Raw genomic sequence first — 17,410 nt, 5'->3', positions numbered from 1 at the left:
CCTTATTCAGTATCAGCTTCCATTTTAACAGTGAACTCTGACAGTTCTTCTCTGAGACTGATTTTCTGAAATCATCTGAACTATATATTCTTAGCTGACATATGATGTGTCAATCTAGGCAATACTTAAAACATTTCTGAAGTTGGGCAACACACATTGCCAGAAAGTAGAGAATGGACTCTTATCTGATTTTATAAACGGTAATTTGTTTTTCTTCTGCCAAATCCAAAGCTCTTCCCACTTCCTAGATAGAATTCCTGGCTTTTAGAAGCTGTTCTTAATATACCCTGTATTATCACTTTTAATGTTGTTTTACTTCTTCTGGAATATGACTGTTGTGCAATATCAAGCAACAACAACAAAAAATTAAACATTATTACATGTTGCAAGTGTTTAGTGAATATTTCAGCTGAAAACTCATATTACTCCTAGCTCAAGACTGAGCCTTTCAGCAATTCAAAGTATTCACGTGAGAAAAAAAAGCACTTTACATTTAAAAATTACAAGAGAGTAAGGTTTGTCTTGCAGGAAAGTGCTAAACTGTTTCACCTGCTTTTAGAGAGTGTGACAGATAATGTAGCTATTCCTACTCAAAATATGGCTAGAGATATGCAGGACAAGAGACTAAGATACCTTGGTTGACTCTTCTGGTTATAAAATGGGCGACTCTTCATACTATAGAGCATGGATGATGTTAGGGTAGGAGGGAGCAAACCAAGGATCACAGATACACATCAGTTAATTAAAGAAGTATATAACCAGGATTTGCAGGAGAAAGTGGTACACAGGCATGAAACAGTCTTTTTTTTGGACAAAATAATGGTGTCAAAAAGTAGTATAATAATTTAGCAAGCCAGCTGTTGCCTGTATTGAGGTTTCAGTTTTACAGACTTCAATGCAGAAAACTCAGTTCAAAAACCACCACACAGGTCCTTGAAAAATGTATGATAGCAGGAACCATTCAGCTACTGAAGAACCAAACCTGATGTTATACCTGGAATAAAAATGGAGAGTTACATTAGTTTTCTTTTGTCAATAACATTTGGTGGTATTTTGAGTGCACAAGAGTAATTTGCAATATTTTTAGCTTCTTAGGCTCTTTGTAATAGTTGTGGGAGTTTTCTTTAGTAGAATTCTCCCCCTTCCCATTTTGGCTCAAATAAAATGGGAAGCTAAAAATACAAGAGTTTCATTCAAAGTCTATGGGAATAAGATGGCCATGACATGCCTATAACTCTCTCTGAAAATGCTTTTTGTCTCTGGAGAGATCATATTGAGATGGTTGTGAGTAATACATTGTGGGAGTTTTTCACTTTAACACAGCTGTTGTTTTAATCATGTGCCAAGGACTTAAAACAATTGTGATTTATCAGCTAGGGAAACAGAAACTTGATGTCATACTCCTTGCCAGATTTTGTAAGATTGGATCAGTATTTTTATCTATTTTTATTTGTCATGAGGGAAAAAAAAAAAACTTTCTATTTTGTTACCTTGTCTAAAATTAGAAAAATTGGAGCAGGGTAAAAGTAAACTTTGCACATGGTATCATAACCCTGAAATAGTAGATGAAACACCAAATTAAATTTTAAGATAAGGCAAATAATAAAAACTTCATAATTATTTGCTTGAGTAGAAAATATAATTTTATATTTATAGATTTATAAAGGTAAATAGTATTTTTTTTAATATATTACCCTTTCTCAATATATAAGTTCATGCATTATTATACTAGTGAGATGGCAGCAGGCTTGGTACCCCTATGCAGTGCCCATTCTTCTCATCTCTTCATTTTTCCTGTTACTATATGGAAAGGTTTAAGAAGAACTCGCTATCAGCCATTTAGCTGCAGTTACCTGCTCATGTGAGCAGTTACATTTCATACCTAAGTGAAGACAAGAAGATTCCACTAGAAGGGAAACACAGTCTGTGAGCTCCATGACACAGCTGAAGGACATAACATGGAGTGTATAAATTTAAACCTCTCCTCCTTTCTCATTCATCTCATGGTTCTGTGATTGATGTGTGTCAATGCTCTCAGGCACATGGTGTAATTGTTGGGACTGTCCTGTATCATAAAAGCGACCCCCAAGCCCGTGAAGAATGAGCTCTGAACTCCAATGATTTCAGAAGGCTAATTAATTACTTTATTATACTATATTATACTATAACTATGGTTATACTACATATACATATACATATACATACTATACTACAGCCTTCTAGATCCTATTCCTTACTGTAATGTTACTAATGTTTTGCTTGTTTAAAACCAGAAAGAAGATTAATCTTCTCAGCAGTGCTGAGTAGTTGCTAAGAGAACCTAAATTCCAAATCCAAAGACCTTTTCTGAGAGTAATTAAGCTGTGAATTTGAGTGTCTGTGCTTATAAAGGATTTAGACATAACCTTCTGTTCTTCTGTGAAGCTGTTAGGAAAAAGTGTGATTTTAAAACCAGTAAGTGCAGTTTTATTGGGGCACTTAAACGTAAAATTGGTGTTATTTTTTATTTTGCATTCAACATTTATTTTTACTGGGTCAGCCTATGTAATGTCCAAATGCTTTTTTTTTTTCTTTTTTTTTAATGTAATTTTTCCAAGGTTTTGCTTTTCATCTCCAGTCTTGTTTGGCACCTTAAGGTATGGTTAAAGTCTACAATTTAGTTTTCCTTTCCTTCCTTTCATCCGAGCTGTCATGTATGAAAATTTTGCTAATTTCACCGTCAGATCATAGAAGGATCTGGTGCTTCCAGAGGTAATGGCTAAGCTGGTAGCTGCCTTATTCAGATAGGTAAAGAATAGTTTAAGAAATATGTGACATGAGGATTGAAAATAAAATAATAATAATAGGAAAAGCACATAATAGTAAAAGGACAATAATTATTACTGGCTTTGTTCCAGATGCATGATGAGTCAATTCAGCTACTTCAGTTTAGGCATCCTTTTCCCCTTCTTCTCCTCTGTTGGTCATTATCACGCAGAGTTGCGTGAGAAAAGGGTCTGATTTTTGCACCCCATTTTGGAGAGACCTTAGCATTTCCTGAAGTGCTATAATTACTTAATTTTATATACTTAATTTTATTTTTGCTGTTTTAATAAGGGCAGTTACTGAGTTTTCCTAAGAAAAATAGACCATCCCTCCCTAAGCTCTTCCAAAAGGTCCCTTAGACTCTTCCATGGTAGCTTATGACAGTGCAAATTATACATACGGGGGATTAAAACTAGGGGATCCACCCTATTAAATTCACTGCCTTTAATTTTGTGCAGGTTATCTGATAATTCATTTTTTGAAAGCCTCAGTAAGATCACAGAGTCCAAGTGATGGATGCTTCCCTCTATAAGCATCAGTGATCACTGAAGGCATTTCTTCCTCTTGCTACTCCTGTGATACCAGCTCTCTAGTAGCCTAATTACCCTCTCTTCTAGCATGTACCATGCTTTGGATACCATGAAAACAAAGGGCAGGGCAGCTGGCAACCTGCTGATGTGTCCCATTTTCATGTTGACAATTCCTACCAGGGAGAAATCCCTTCTAGTAGGTCAGATTGGTTGGAATCAACTTTGCCAAGAGATGAGCTTTAAGTGTTAGATAAAAGGTAGAAAAATTGAAAGGCAATTCACCTACATTAAGGTTATTTAGTTCTATACTATTTCACTTTAAATTAAAACTTGTTTTTGCATATTACCTATTCCTTGTGTTTTCCTGCCTTTTTCTCTTTCATGCTACCCCAAGAAAGACTGCCCTAGTCTGTTTGTGACTTGCAAAGGAAACTTCTTTTTTCACTTCCAGCACCTAATACTTGAAAGCAGATAGTATGGTGGAGAAGCAGGAAAGGTTCCTGCCTTCCTTTTTCCCTTTGCTTCTTTCTTCTTTCCTGATTAAATTGATGATGTTTTTTATTGTATACTCAAATTATTGAACATTTTCTTCTGGTTGCTTACATGTTTTCCGATCTATTGAAGTCATGTTGGTTAAAAGAAACCAAAAATTATAATAAATATTAAATGCATTATCTTTATCCTAGATTTACAGGAAATCTGAAAGGCTAAACAATGATACTTGCCATCTAAAGAAGTATGCCCATCACACACAGATCCTTCGGGCTTTAGCAGCCAGATTTTAGTCTGTGAAGTCAATCGAGCACTTTGAGTGAACAGTGTATTGTCTAAGGTGCAGATCATGTGCATGAAAACAGACTATGCTAACATTTAAAGGGTAAATTAATGATAAAACTCTTCAAAAGTAAAAGCATTATGATATTAATGTGGGAACTGTAGCTCTATTACAAATAGGATTATTATATGTACTATTCTAGCAGCCAAGTGTTTATTTCCAAACACTTGTGGTTTGCACAAGTAAATACAGATTCATAGGCAAGGAGAAGGTTATCATCCACATAAGCATAGCAAAAGTAGGATGGCTGCCCTGATGATATTGATTACATCTGATTTTTGGTTTTTGCGTGCAGTCACTTCTGTCGTTTTTTGTTTTTTTTTTTTTTTAAACTTTGAATTCTATGAAAATCAGCCAATCCAGCAAAGGTGGTTACCATCATTTCAGCTTTGATCTAAGTGGGATTTATCTGCTCATTTTAGAGAGATCTAAATGGTGTTCTGCATTATTTGCTGATTTCAGAGCCTGCACTCATTCACCATGTGAATTTACCTTTTAACTTCACCAGGAAGATTAGCTATTCTTTCAAAGTACTTCTTTGTTTTTAAAAAGAGTAATTTAAATTTTCCATCTTTATCTCATGGTATTTCCAAAGTTTGCTAATGAAACAAGGCAAATGATTGAAGGCAGGTGATGGAGGTCAGGTCACTGTTTCACTGCTGCAGTCAATATAAGTGCATTTTCTTAAACATATGGCACTTTTTTTTTTCTGCTCCTTTCCTCTGTAGATACTACATATGTGGTTGAGGCTGCTTTTTTTCTGACTTGATTTTTAAAAATTTCTTTACATGTGAAAGTTTTTGAATCAGATACAGGTCTGTATCCTACCAGAGGAACTGAAATTTAAAGCGTTCTCTCATGCTGGATTGATATGGTGGTTCAGTTGTACCTGTGTACTGCAGTGCTGGAGCAAAGCATATGGATAGAGACTTTCCCAGAATTATTTTGTTCTATCCAGTAGACCTAAAAATAATAATTCTGTCTATTTGAGACAGGGCATAGTCAGCTGTTCCCCTATTAACAAGTTTAGAGGCTGGGTACTTATTTTGATGAGATCCCAGTTATGCAGCATTAGAGGGCAGATGCTCCTAGTGTAATCTGATAGTAATTTTTACTCTATTTTCTAATTTGTAGTCAAGGATAGATGATTTGATGAGACCAAGGCCTCTGTGAAACCTCCACCCTACTTTCCCTCAAGCTGATCCCTTGACCTCAAAGAAAGAACAAACAGTTCTGCAGTAACTTTTTTTATTTTTTGCATGTGTGTGCTGTACCTTAGTTATATTCAGAGCACCAATGAGATCATTTTGAAGAGACTTTTTCATCCTTGCTAACCTTTGTCAACGGTTGGCAAATAATTTTATAGCACATTTAAGCACACTTTTTTTAAGAGCAAATTGGAATAGATGCTTTTTGGCAGTAACAAATAATGCTAAAGAGAGTAAGAAATGAGGAAGAGGAGCTCTGAAGGAGAAGATACCAGTAACAATCTTTAGAATTCTTTTAGAATTTGTCATGTCAGAAAGTTTTTGCACAAAGCAGTAGACATGCAGCTGGAATTAGTGACTGATTTATCCCTGAGGTACAATTAATTATTTGAGGATTTTTGCTTCTGTTTTATGTTGTTTGTTTCTTTACTGGAACTGACTGTCATAGATAAAATCTTTTGTAGACATTTTTAATTTTATAAACCTTATTTTCTGCAGTCTATTGGTTAAACATCAGTACAGGCACACAAAACCAGATGTACGTTGTACAAAACCATGTTGTATTTCTCAGCCTGAGAACAAGGAAGTCAAGGCACTTGTTCATATTAATAGATTCTCTTTTGTGGTTGCGTTAATTGTTCGCTATATTAATTAGTCTACAGAAGTTTTAATTTAAAGAATTTGCAAATAAATGTGTGACATAGAGATGTTTCAAAATCTGTATCAACACTTTTTACGAGACGTTATGACGGTAATCCTACTTTTTTCCCCAAGATGTTATAGTAAATTTTGTTATGTCTGTGTATAACTGTGTCCTTACTTTCCCTCTGGTTTTACAGGGCACAATGACTACATGTGTCCTGCTACTAACCAGTGCACCATTGACAAGAACCGAAGGAAGAGTTGCCAGGCCTGCCGACTGAGAAAATGCTACGAAGTGGGAATGATGAAAGGTGGTATGTACATAGCCATCATCAAATCTTCAGCATTGCTGTCTGCCTTCCTGCCTTTTAACTTCATTGGGCAGCTGATATGGTTTCTAACTAAAGGAGGAAGCTACTGATTTTATTGAGCTGAAGTCTATTAAATAAAAATTATTTTATTAAATAAAAATGGAAAGCTCTGGAATATCATGTTATCTTGTCCAAATTTGCATGAAAAACAAGAGGACCATTGATTTCAATAGAATTAGAATTCCTCTGTTATTATTTTTAACTCAGTGTTTTTTTGGTCTCTCATTGTAGGCTTCAGATCCTGATGAATGAAATTTAACCCAAGATTTTGCAGCATTTTGCAGCTCAGTGGGAAGAGCATTAGTAGTCTCAAATCAGTTCATATTTGTTAAATAAACTTCTGGATATGTAATTTTTGTTCTGTGAATCCTGGAAGGGAAAGTTAATTTCTCTGTTCCAGTATTGTATGCATATTTTAGATGTGAATTAATTTAACCCAACAATATTAAAGGCTTACTCATTTTATAAGAAGAGCAATAAATGCCACTTTCCTGGAAGATATGTAATAATGATGGCTTGTTGTAGCCTGCTAAAAATTTCACATTGCTTTTATCAATGAAGAGTAATGGAAAACCTACATCTATAGGAAAAACTTAGCAAGCTAGTAAGTGCACAGAGCTGAAGGGATTAGATCCCATGTATTTCGTGTGTAAAGAGCTAGTTAGATTACAGACTGGTTCTTCCTTTCTTTGGCACACCTAATGCTTACTTATGCCACAGAAAATCTGGTGCAAGACAGAAGAGTAGCTCATCATGTTTGTCCTTTCCTCAACAAATCATTTTTAAGTTCAGCAAAGGTAGCCCAGTCTGAGAATCTTCGGAGAAAAAGGGAAAGACTAAAGGAAAAACGATTAGTTGTTGCTGCACTTGAGATTGGATCTGCATTTTTCTCAGCTCAAGGATTGGGAAAGAGCTGAGACTGATTTTATTAATCTCAATTTTGGGATGCAAGCAGCAGGAAGACATAAAATCTGCTTTTGCTTCTAGAAGTTAAGACGATGGTTGATTTTTTTAATGAGATTTTATGTATTGATCTGAGCATCCTGGTTTATGTGGCTAGAACTCTTCAAAGGGTATGTAGTTAATAAAACAGGTATGATCCAGAAAAGATAGAGGTTCAAGAAAGGCACACTAAAACCAGAGAATCCACACATGAATATGCATGCAGATTTAGCTTTGACCTTTGTACACATGGCAGATCATAGCTAGGATGTATAATTATGCTTTATGTTGATGACATTACGTTTTTCATTTGGCACATTTACATCCAGTTACACTTAAGTGTATTTAAATAATGATCCACTGTACCAGTTTTATGTTTTTTATATCTCTTTTCTAAGATGCAATCTCTAATAGGTTTTTGACTATTCTATATGTAACTGTTTTACTATCATAAAAATTGGAAAGATTTCTCAACTAGCATTTTTTAGATTTACGTAGTCCAAAAGAAATACTGCAATTCTGTCCAAATTTTCTTTCAAATATACATGTTCTGGAATCGTTATTTCATATAGTGGTTCTCACCTGAGAAAAGTAATCTGGATTTCATCCTTTCCTTTCCTTTTACAATGTTGTAAGATTTGTATAGTCACTACAGGAGCAGGCAGTTCAACAATAGTCAGTGTTGTGGTATTTTTATTATTTTGTTGTTGTTGTTTTCTTTTTTTAGGAAACTAAACTCACAGTTTAGAAACAAGATCAGGATCAGCATAAATTGTATCTGCTCTTACAGTACTACTAATAATGTAAGAAGTCCATCACTGGTTCATAGGCAAGAGTTTTAAAATACTTATTTTATGAAGTCTCAGTAAAAAATCTTGAGATCCCTCAGTTAAAAGTAATAAATCTGTCACACCTGGACATGACTTCATGGAAGGTGATGTTAATGTATGTGAAGTAAAACATTCAAAGGTTTTTTGGAGTTGTTATTGATCCCCTATTGACCACATGGATGTGTGGGGAAGAAAAACCTTTCTTCTAAATCTAGACTTTTATAATTGTCACATTTCTCTCAGATGAAGGTAAAGGTTAAGTAAATATTCTTGTTATGCCATCTCGCTTAACTTTTAAGTGATGATGTTTAAATGTTCTTAATTTAATTTTTCTTTTCCTGAGGAAAGCTATGAAGATTTTCTCTTTTAATAGATATAATGGAACTTTTCTTCAACATACTAAAATAATATAGCTCTGTGATTAGCTCAAGATTCACGCTGTTCTCCAAAAATTCCTAGTTCTTGTGATTGGATCTTTTAGTTTAAATAATCACCTCATGTTCATGTTGAAGGATTTGCCTTTTTTAAGGCATTAATTTTATCATATGCTTGAATATTTGTTTGTGTCTTATCTCACTTTTATCTCTGTCTCCACAATTTGCTTACGATGATACAACTTTTAGATATAGTGGAAAATACATGTAATCTTTCTTTCCCTTAAATATAATCTCAGTTTTTCTTCTGCACTAAATTAGCTGAGGTTTCTCAATAAATTTTAAAAGTTGCCAACTTGTGACTTTTATCTGCCATTTAAGTGATATGAGTAATAACTGATATTAAATACAGACTTTCAGTAAATATTATGGAAGGTAGGCAAAATCTTGGTTAAATGTGTCTGGTTAATTCTAAACATATGATATAGAATATGGTTGCTGAGATTTTCTTCACAGAAGGTCACTTAATGCAGAATGAAAATGTTCATATATATTATTTTTAGTAGAGTGGACACAACTGAAATATGTTTTAGAGGCTTCATGCAGAAAAAAAATGCAGGCTTCAAGAGGCCCTTGAACTGTGTGATAGGAACATTTACTGATGAGTTCCTCTTATGAGTTCCTGTGGAAATTTTATTGATTTTTTTTTTCTTCCCTATTCTTGGGTCTTTTAAAAACTTCTTTCAGTACTGAAGAGTTATTTTTTTTCTCTCCTCTTGTGTTTGCAAGTGTTTCCTTCTGCATCTGTTCCTGTGCTGCTTCAAGAGACAATTAGACTGCAAGAATCTCTGCTGATGCGGTGGGCATCTGAGGCATAATTTAAAGTTGTTATATTTTGTCCAAATGCTTCATTCTCTCTTTCTGAATAAACAAACCCAAGGGACCTTAAAATTATATGATATTAATTAGTCTATGCTCCCCTGTTTTTATGTGGACACATCAAATGAAATCCGTGCTATGTCCCTTTTACTTCTGTTCTGTATCTGGGGAGAGAAGCCTTGTTTTTGTTTACAATCTGCTGATGCCTTCTTGAAGCTTATTCCTGTCCTGGTTTGGAGAAGTGTACTCCAACTTTCACATGATGCAGGGTGCCAGCTTTCAAATGGAGTTGTTTCAGCAGTTGCAACCCTGAAGCTCCAACCATACGTAAGGTGCAGGTGACCTCTGCTCCAATACAGACATAGTTTTCTGTTTCTCCATTGTTCTAAAAGCTTTCCGGTGAGTTGAGGCCAAAAACCCTAATTTTATGAAACCAAAACCACCTTGTTTTATTGTTTGTTATTAATTATTTTATAGTGTGGTAAGTGAATGAGGGTTTCTAGTAATTAGCATGCTGCATTCATTCCCCCCCTTTCAATGTGTGACAGGACAGATTTATCATTAAGTGCTGTGTGGGATAGGAGCAATAGGGTACTAGTGGAATTCATGGCTATGGCAAAAAATTGCCATAATGCTAAAGAAAAATCCATTATTTGCCTGATAGTCCATGTCTTACCACCCTGACGCCTACATAATTCTTTCAATTGTCGAATGCTGATGGCTTCCTAACATCAAATCATAGGAAATGTGGCCATCAAGGATTTGAGTGCTCATGTGCTACATTCAGATGGTGACTTTGTATATGGCATATATATATTTACTGTCTTTGAACAGTATCTAAATCTCAGGTTCTAGAGAGAAGATTCTGTGTACTGATTGTTGTGATAATGAAATTACAGTGTTACAGTACATTTGAAGCCTACATCCTTCTGTGTCACCCTTACAAATTGTCTGAGAATGCTTCAGAAATTACTGTGATACAACCCAGGGAGTGAAACTCTCTGCTGGCCGTAACAGAGTGCTAAAACCACATGCCATTTGATTGTAGACACTTTCATTAACTCCTAGAGATTGGAGTCTCTAGGCTTCAGGTTTTCTCTTACAATATTTTGAAATGGTTACCCACCTCCAAGCCAGTCTGGTGCAATGCAACAGTCTTGCTGCAGTTTAAGATAAATTTTTACAGGGAAAATGAAAAAACAAATTTTTTATTCTCTCAGAGAAGGACCTTGCTGTTTTTTTGTCTTTAAATTGAGAGAGCTATGCTTCCTTGCTGAATTCTATATTTATTAATAAAAAAAAGACTAGAGAGTTATTAAAATAATTCTCAAAAGTAGAAGGAAATTGATGTCTGATGCAACCACTGGATGGGCTCAAGGTCTTCTATATTTTCATGTACTTATGTTTTAATGAACTATTATATTAAAAAGAGAAATTAGTGTGAATGAAAGAAAATGGATTGTGGATGTGAAATGATTCTGGTTTGTTCAAGGAGAGCCTCGATGCTTATTAGACATACTGTTCTGTACTCAGCCAAATAACTGTAGGTGGGGCCTGATATATGTATGAGGAAATGTACTCTAAAGTTGGAATTGTTGGGCCAAAATTGTGTACTTGTGCACATTTGAATCAAAGTTTTGTGAGTTTACAGCAGTTTTCTGGGAAAATAAGGTGGAAATAAAATCAGAATTTTTAGTGAAATATTTTTTCTTCTCTTTGCACACATGCAAAAGGGATCACTGCAATTAAATTGTCACAAAATACAATATTCCTGTGTTCTGCCCCCAAAATTGGAGAGACTGTTATTGTGAACACCTTGGCCAAAAATGATTTATCTTCCTATTCCACTTCATAAAATAATCTGTGCTCGAAGAAAATCTAGGAGGTCTTTTGTTGAGCCACCTGCTCAAAGCAGATTCAGCAGTGAATTTATACATGGTTAAGACCTTTTACAGCCAGGTGGAAATGGGATAAAATAGGACAAATTTTCTTATGCTTAGTTATATGCTATAACAGAATATGAAAAAAAAAATGAAGAATGAATGCAGGATTTTTAATGTTTAACTCTTGAACACTTATTTGAAACTGTAAAGCTGATTATAGTTGTATATTAGTTTACATTGGCTTTTTGGCCTTTTCATACTTTTTTCATTACTTGAGTAATTCCTAGAGTTGTAGAGTTATAAGAGAGCTCAAGAGGGACTTTTAATAACATAATTTAGTGGTAGGACAAGGGCTAATGGCTTCAAACTGGAATAGGGTAGGTTTGGATGAGAAAATTCTTTTCCCTGAAGGTGGTGGAGAGAACTGGAACCAGTTGCTCAGAAACGTTGCCCCATCCCTGGAAATGTTCAAGGCCAGCTTGGATGGGGCTCTGAGCAACCTGGTCCAATGAAAGGTGTCTTTGACCATGGTAAGGAGGTTGGAACTAGATGATCATTTAGATCCTCTCCAACCCAAAGCCGTCCATGATTCTGTAATTGTATGATTCTTGTTCTTCTTTTGGTTAGACATTTACAGTTCAGTTCTAGCACTCAGTCCTGGTATCAGGCCAAACATCTCCAATACTCAATTTCTAAAATGTAGCAATTAAAATTTCTTATTGTCTTTGAGATTTATACCAATGGACTCACTGTTTTAAAATGACTGGCTTTCCCAAATAATTGTTGATGTAAAGGTAGAGAATGTTCCTCAAAAGGCTTTATTGTGATCCCTGAAATGCCTAAAGGCTTATTGTAAATATTGTCTAGAAATGGGGCAGTTGCCATATTTACTGTAACCAAAACTTGGTATGAGTTTATCAGGAGTGTTGACACTGAAAGGGATTCATTTGAATGATGGTTTAATTGGACTTCTCTTGTTTCACTTCTACATGTCCTAAGATGCTCTTTAAAACCCGTGCTATGACTGCCAAAGATTGAATACAAAAATACAGATTAGAATGAATCATGCCTTGCACCTTCATCTTTAATTTAATAGATCATTGGTTCTCAAACTGTGCATTATGAATAGTCATTAGAGACCCCAAATGACATTTTCCTGCTTTTTAACATCTATTTTTTGTCACCAGGTCTTTAAGACTTTACATGAAAGACCAGTATTATTATCTGCATTTTAGTTAGTAGGAGTTCTGGGGCACTGAGATATATAGTGTGACTTGGTCAATGAGCAAACTGGTAGCAGAGCCAGGAGTTGAACCAGAATATCTGAATCTAAACCCCCACTGTGACTTCTCTCTCCCTCTATCTCTAATAGAAGGGGGTACTAATTATAGAGGAGAAATAAGCCCCAGCTTGGAAAAGGATAAGAGATATATTTTTTAAAAAAACTCACATAAATAGATGTACACAACTCAGGAGTCAAAAAGACTGTAACATCCAGGTGCACAGATTGAACACAAGTCTGTTACTTATTTATAGTACTGAGTGTCTAGATATCCTTGTGAGAAACCAGGCTGTTAAGCACTGTCACTTGGGGCAGGCCTGTTTGAGATTAGACATTAAATTTTGATTAATCTTTTTAGAAGATTTCAGACAATGCTTCTCATTTAAACTAATTGTCAACCCACCTGGGTTTTCAGCACAATTTACATCACTGTTTCATTTTCCGAAAGAGAAATGGGAATGAAATAAGGGGCTGATTGGCTGAATCATATTCAAAAGAAGGATTTATTAGGCTATAAAATTTGAATTTGGAAAGTGGTGTTACTTTTCTGTGACCAAAAAATGTATTTATGTAGAGAGATTCAAGCAGAAAAGTTCCCAAAAATCTCAAAAGTCTTTAAAATCACCTTGGAAGGACCACTATGCTGAGATAGGTTACAATATTAGTACCTACATTGCAGTCATAGCTTCAGCAATCTTTGTCTGTTATAAATCTATCAAGAATGAAATTATTGACTTCTACTGACGTACAGCAGCTACAGTAATCTTATGTTTTAAAAGGAAGCTGTAGGATTCTGTTTTATTTCCAATGAAGCATTATAAAGCTGTTGAATTCAGCAGAGGTGTACCTTACGAGGCCTGCCTGTAAAGTGAAGTTGCCATGAGAGGCTTAGGAGACAGCTTGCATCTGCCCTTTGGACTCTAAGGCCACTTGTGCTTAGACACTCAGGTTTGTGTCCATAAGGGACCTGTGGCTTGTTCACACTGTTTTACTTTTGCAGTCCCTTACTATGGCTAATGGCAGCAATGACACCAAAATGAGCCTGGACTCAGCCCCAGAGGTCTTCTCCCAATAGTTCAGTAAATCATTCCCATACTTGGGCATTTGAAGAGAGGCTTTTGAATTTCTGGCCTCTTCAAACCCAACTTCAGTTTCAGAAAAGTAGGTTTGTGTTATAGGAAAATCTGGTTTCTTCCTTTGCAAACACTGGTGTAAAGGATTTGTCTGGCACCTCTGCCATGGCCTGTTCTGTGCATTCTCCCTTAACACTCTGATCATCAGCAGGGCAATTGACTCTCTGCCTCTCTGACAGATACCTTCTTATTTATAGTATCTTTCACTTACCACATACATTTTCTCTTTTACTGTCAAGCAGGGTTTGGTTTACAAAACATTAGAGATTCTTTCTCTCTAAAACAGAGATTCTTTCTCTCTGGCAATTTTCAACAGGATGCCAATGAGGTGGGCTGGTCTTGAAGAGCATCAACAATGTTTAGAAGAGAAGGTGTTTGAAACACTCTTTTGACAAACTGACAAAATTATAGGTTGTTAATGCTACAAGACTGTGCGTGTATACAGAAGTGTCAAATGTCTCTCCTCTGGGGCCTGCTGACAGGGAGCAGAAGTGTGGACAAAGGGCCTCAGGTTCAGAGGTTGTTGCAGGCTGGGAAGTTAGATGGTAAACCCATCACTGTTTCCAAACTTAATCACAGTTCCATCTTTTTGTTGTCCTCTTAAATTAAAAAAAAAAGTCCCCCAAAAAAGTCCCAAACAAAAAACAAAACAAAACAAAACAAAACAAACAAAAAAAAAAAAAAACAAAAAAAAAAAAAAAAACAAACCAAAAAAACCCCAAAAAAACCCCCCAAAAAAACCACCAAAAAACCCCAAACACAAACAAGCAAAAAAAAAACCCCAAACCAAGAATATAAAAAAAAAAATGTGGCTTCAACTGTTGTTGATTGACCGAATTTCTAACAAGAAAAAAGCTGAAAAATATTATACAAACCTTTTTACAGGGAATATATTTAACTTGAATAAAATTTGAGATTATACCTGTATCTTCAAATCGAAAAGGCATTATTCTGTAGTACACCCAGCCAAGCAAATTGACTCTAATTGGTCTCCCCCTTTTCTTCCTCTAAATATTCTTGAATATTTTATATGAAAGTATAAAAGTGGAGCTTTTTAATTAGCAATAGGTAGGAAAAAAATGACTCTTGTATAGCTGAGATTCAATGCTCATTCAGTGCATTTTTAATTTTAGATCTTTTGTTTTAATTATCTGGAATTTATTTTTTGTTTTGTTTTAATGATGTGGGAAAACACTAGGGAAGCATTTCATATAGTTAGCATTTCTTTAATAAGCATACACTCATAGAATCTTGAGTTGGAAAGGACATTAAAGATCACCTAGTTCCAACTGCCCTGCCATGGGAGTGTCATGTGCAATTTTATTGTCCACATGCAATTTTACTGCTGATCAGGTTCTAATGATTTGATTATATAATTACTTAGCAGTTTTGAAACCTGTCTCCGTGTCCAAAAGTCTGACTGAATTTACATATGAAGCTTTATAAAACTGCCTTTAAAAATCTTGGCTCTTGCAGCTTTAAAACTCAAATGGAAATTGTTTTAGAGTTCTTGCAAGGTGCATAGTACTTCAATTTTTGCTAGAATATTGTTTTTCATAATACTTGACAATTAAGGTTCCTTTATTGGCTGAATTGTTTAATTAAAATTGATGCATTCATATATTTAAAAACCCCTTACAGAATCATTGCACTTTTGGCAAGGAAATTGCAGATTGATAGAGTTGCCTTTTTTGGAATTAGTGACTGGGCATCATTATCTCTCTTTAACAGAGATAAAATTTGATTAAAATTTGAAGGAGATTTGGGAGCACTTGCGTTTTTCAGAGAGATACTCACTCCTATTTAGTCCAAGAAAATGAGTAAGTTTGTTGCTTGTCCATCTAGGCCTTAGGTAAAGAGTTAGTAGTAAGTTCTGTAAATCTCTTATGAATATGAGACTTATACAGATTCAGAGACTTTTCTGTCTGTGATAATAAAAGCTGGTGATGTGATGCAGAAGGAATGCATACTCTTACTGACTTTTTGTCAGACTTAGTCTCTACAAAATCCAGTAGTAACATTGCTACAGTTGGTTGGTTGGTTGATTTTTTTTTAATCCTGAAATAAAAATGCAAAAACTAAATTTGTGGGGGGCATCTCCTCCAAACTGGTTATGTTCAGCTTTCCTCAATGCACCACGTTTTTTGTTCTAAGGTGAAGAAAAGCCAGTGGTAGGCTTTCAGATGAATTAAAACTATTGTTTTTATTTAACATCTGTTTTATTTGTAAACAGGTAAATATGCTTACATTTGCCACCTTTCCTCTGTAATGTAAAATCTTCATCACATCCTTGTTTTACTTAACAAGGCAGGCCTGGAGTAAGTGAAAAGCAAACCCACAAAAAACTCTGGTCTTCCAGTAATCTATCTGATGGAGACTTAATGCTGAAGTTGCCCTACTTATATTTATTAACCTTTAATGGATTCTGTTGTCTATCACATTTGGCCTACAGCTTGCTATATGCACCTTCTAATTTATTCACATTGTCAGTTTTCTTTCTCCATGGTGTGGAAGAGAACCTCTTCCTGTCTGTCCTGAACCTTGCATGGGGTATTTTCATTTGAAATTTTCTTGTATTAGACGAGAAGCTTTAGTGTTTTGTACCTTATTCATCTTTTTGCTAGTCCTGATTTTCTAATCTTGTATCTGGCTTGCAGGCCAAGCAGATATAGTCAATTCAGATATTTCTTACACCAAAGGTGTTCCACATTTCAAATCATCTTACTTGTTTTTCTTCTATCCCTTTTTCATTTATTTTTATATCTCTTTTTAATTTGGGAAGAACAGAACTGCATGCAGTGTTCACTGTAGTGTGCCTCACGATAATAAACTCAGTGATTTATGAAGTTGTTCTGTCCTCCCTTCCTTTCCTAGTAATTTCTAGCCTTCTGTTTACTTTCTAAACTTATCTGATGTTTTTATAGTATTTTTCTAACCTCAACTTCTTGTTTATGAATTATGTCAGCCTATCTATTTATGAGTATGTTGAACACCACAGACCCCAAGGATGCTTTCTCTTTGAAAGAAAATTTCTAGATGAGGAGCTATAAAATTTGGAATGTGAGAAAGTTAACAAATGCTTTCATTTCTGTGAACTATGTGGGCTTGTTCATGCAATTATATACACATGTTTTAATTCAAAACCATTAAATTGGTACAAAGCATGCAACAACAGATAGAGCATGCCTGCTATTGAGTATTGCAAGGAAGTTACCAGTGAGAATATCTCTATGATGACAATTTACCAGAATAAGTCTTGTGTTTTTCTGAATAGCAAGACTCTCCCTGCCTCTCCTTAACAGAAACTGTTTAGTGGTAGGAAAGATTGGTGTTGCTGAATGAAAAATGGGAACAGCAACGCACTTGAGAGTTTTGGCTCAGAAATGGTTTAGTTAATGGGAGAATGTAGATAGGTTAAGTAATAGGAGTGATGAGAGATTTATTGAACTCCCTTTATGTGAATAGATTAATGGAATAAAATAACAAAGCCCAATATATTTTGAATGAATAATTAAACATAAAATGCCTAATCTCCAAATACTAATTCAGTGTTGAATTCATAGTTCAAGAAAGAGGAAAAGAGATTTAAATATTCTCCCTGTTTCTTTGAGGCTGAAAAGGACCAACATTTATATGAAAGCATGTTGCATGTGAGATGAAAATGCTGCCAACAAAGACTGGGATTCTAAAGGTTTG

At 35.1% G+C, this 17,410-nt stretch overlaps 1 protein-coding gene across 1 annotated transcript in view; it reads left to right on the top strand.

Annotated features, from left to right (window-relative positions):
• Nucleotides 1-17,410, top strand: part of ESR1 (estrogen receptor 1) — a 103,898-nt gene that overhangs the window by 39,123 nt on the left and 47,365 nt on the right. The window contains 1 exon segment of the mRNA XM_053973079.1: nt 6,218-6,334. Coding sequence (XP_053829054.1) covers nt 6,218-6,334 — 117 coding nt within the window.

The sequence above is a fragment of the Vidua macroura genome, chromosome 3, assembly GCF_024509145.1.
Source record: "Vidua macroura isolate BioBank_ID:100142 chromosome 3, ASM2450914v1, whole genome shotgun sequence".
NCBI lineage: Eukaryota > Metazoa > Chordata > Aves > Passeriformes > Viduidae > Vidua > Vidua macroura.
The sequence above is the reverse complement of the archived record's forward strand: the minus strand, read 5'-3'. Positions and strand labels throughout refer to the sequence as shown.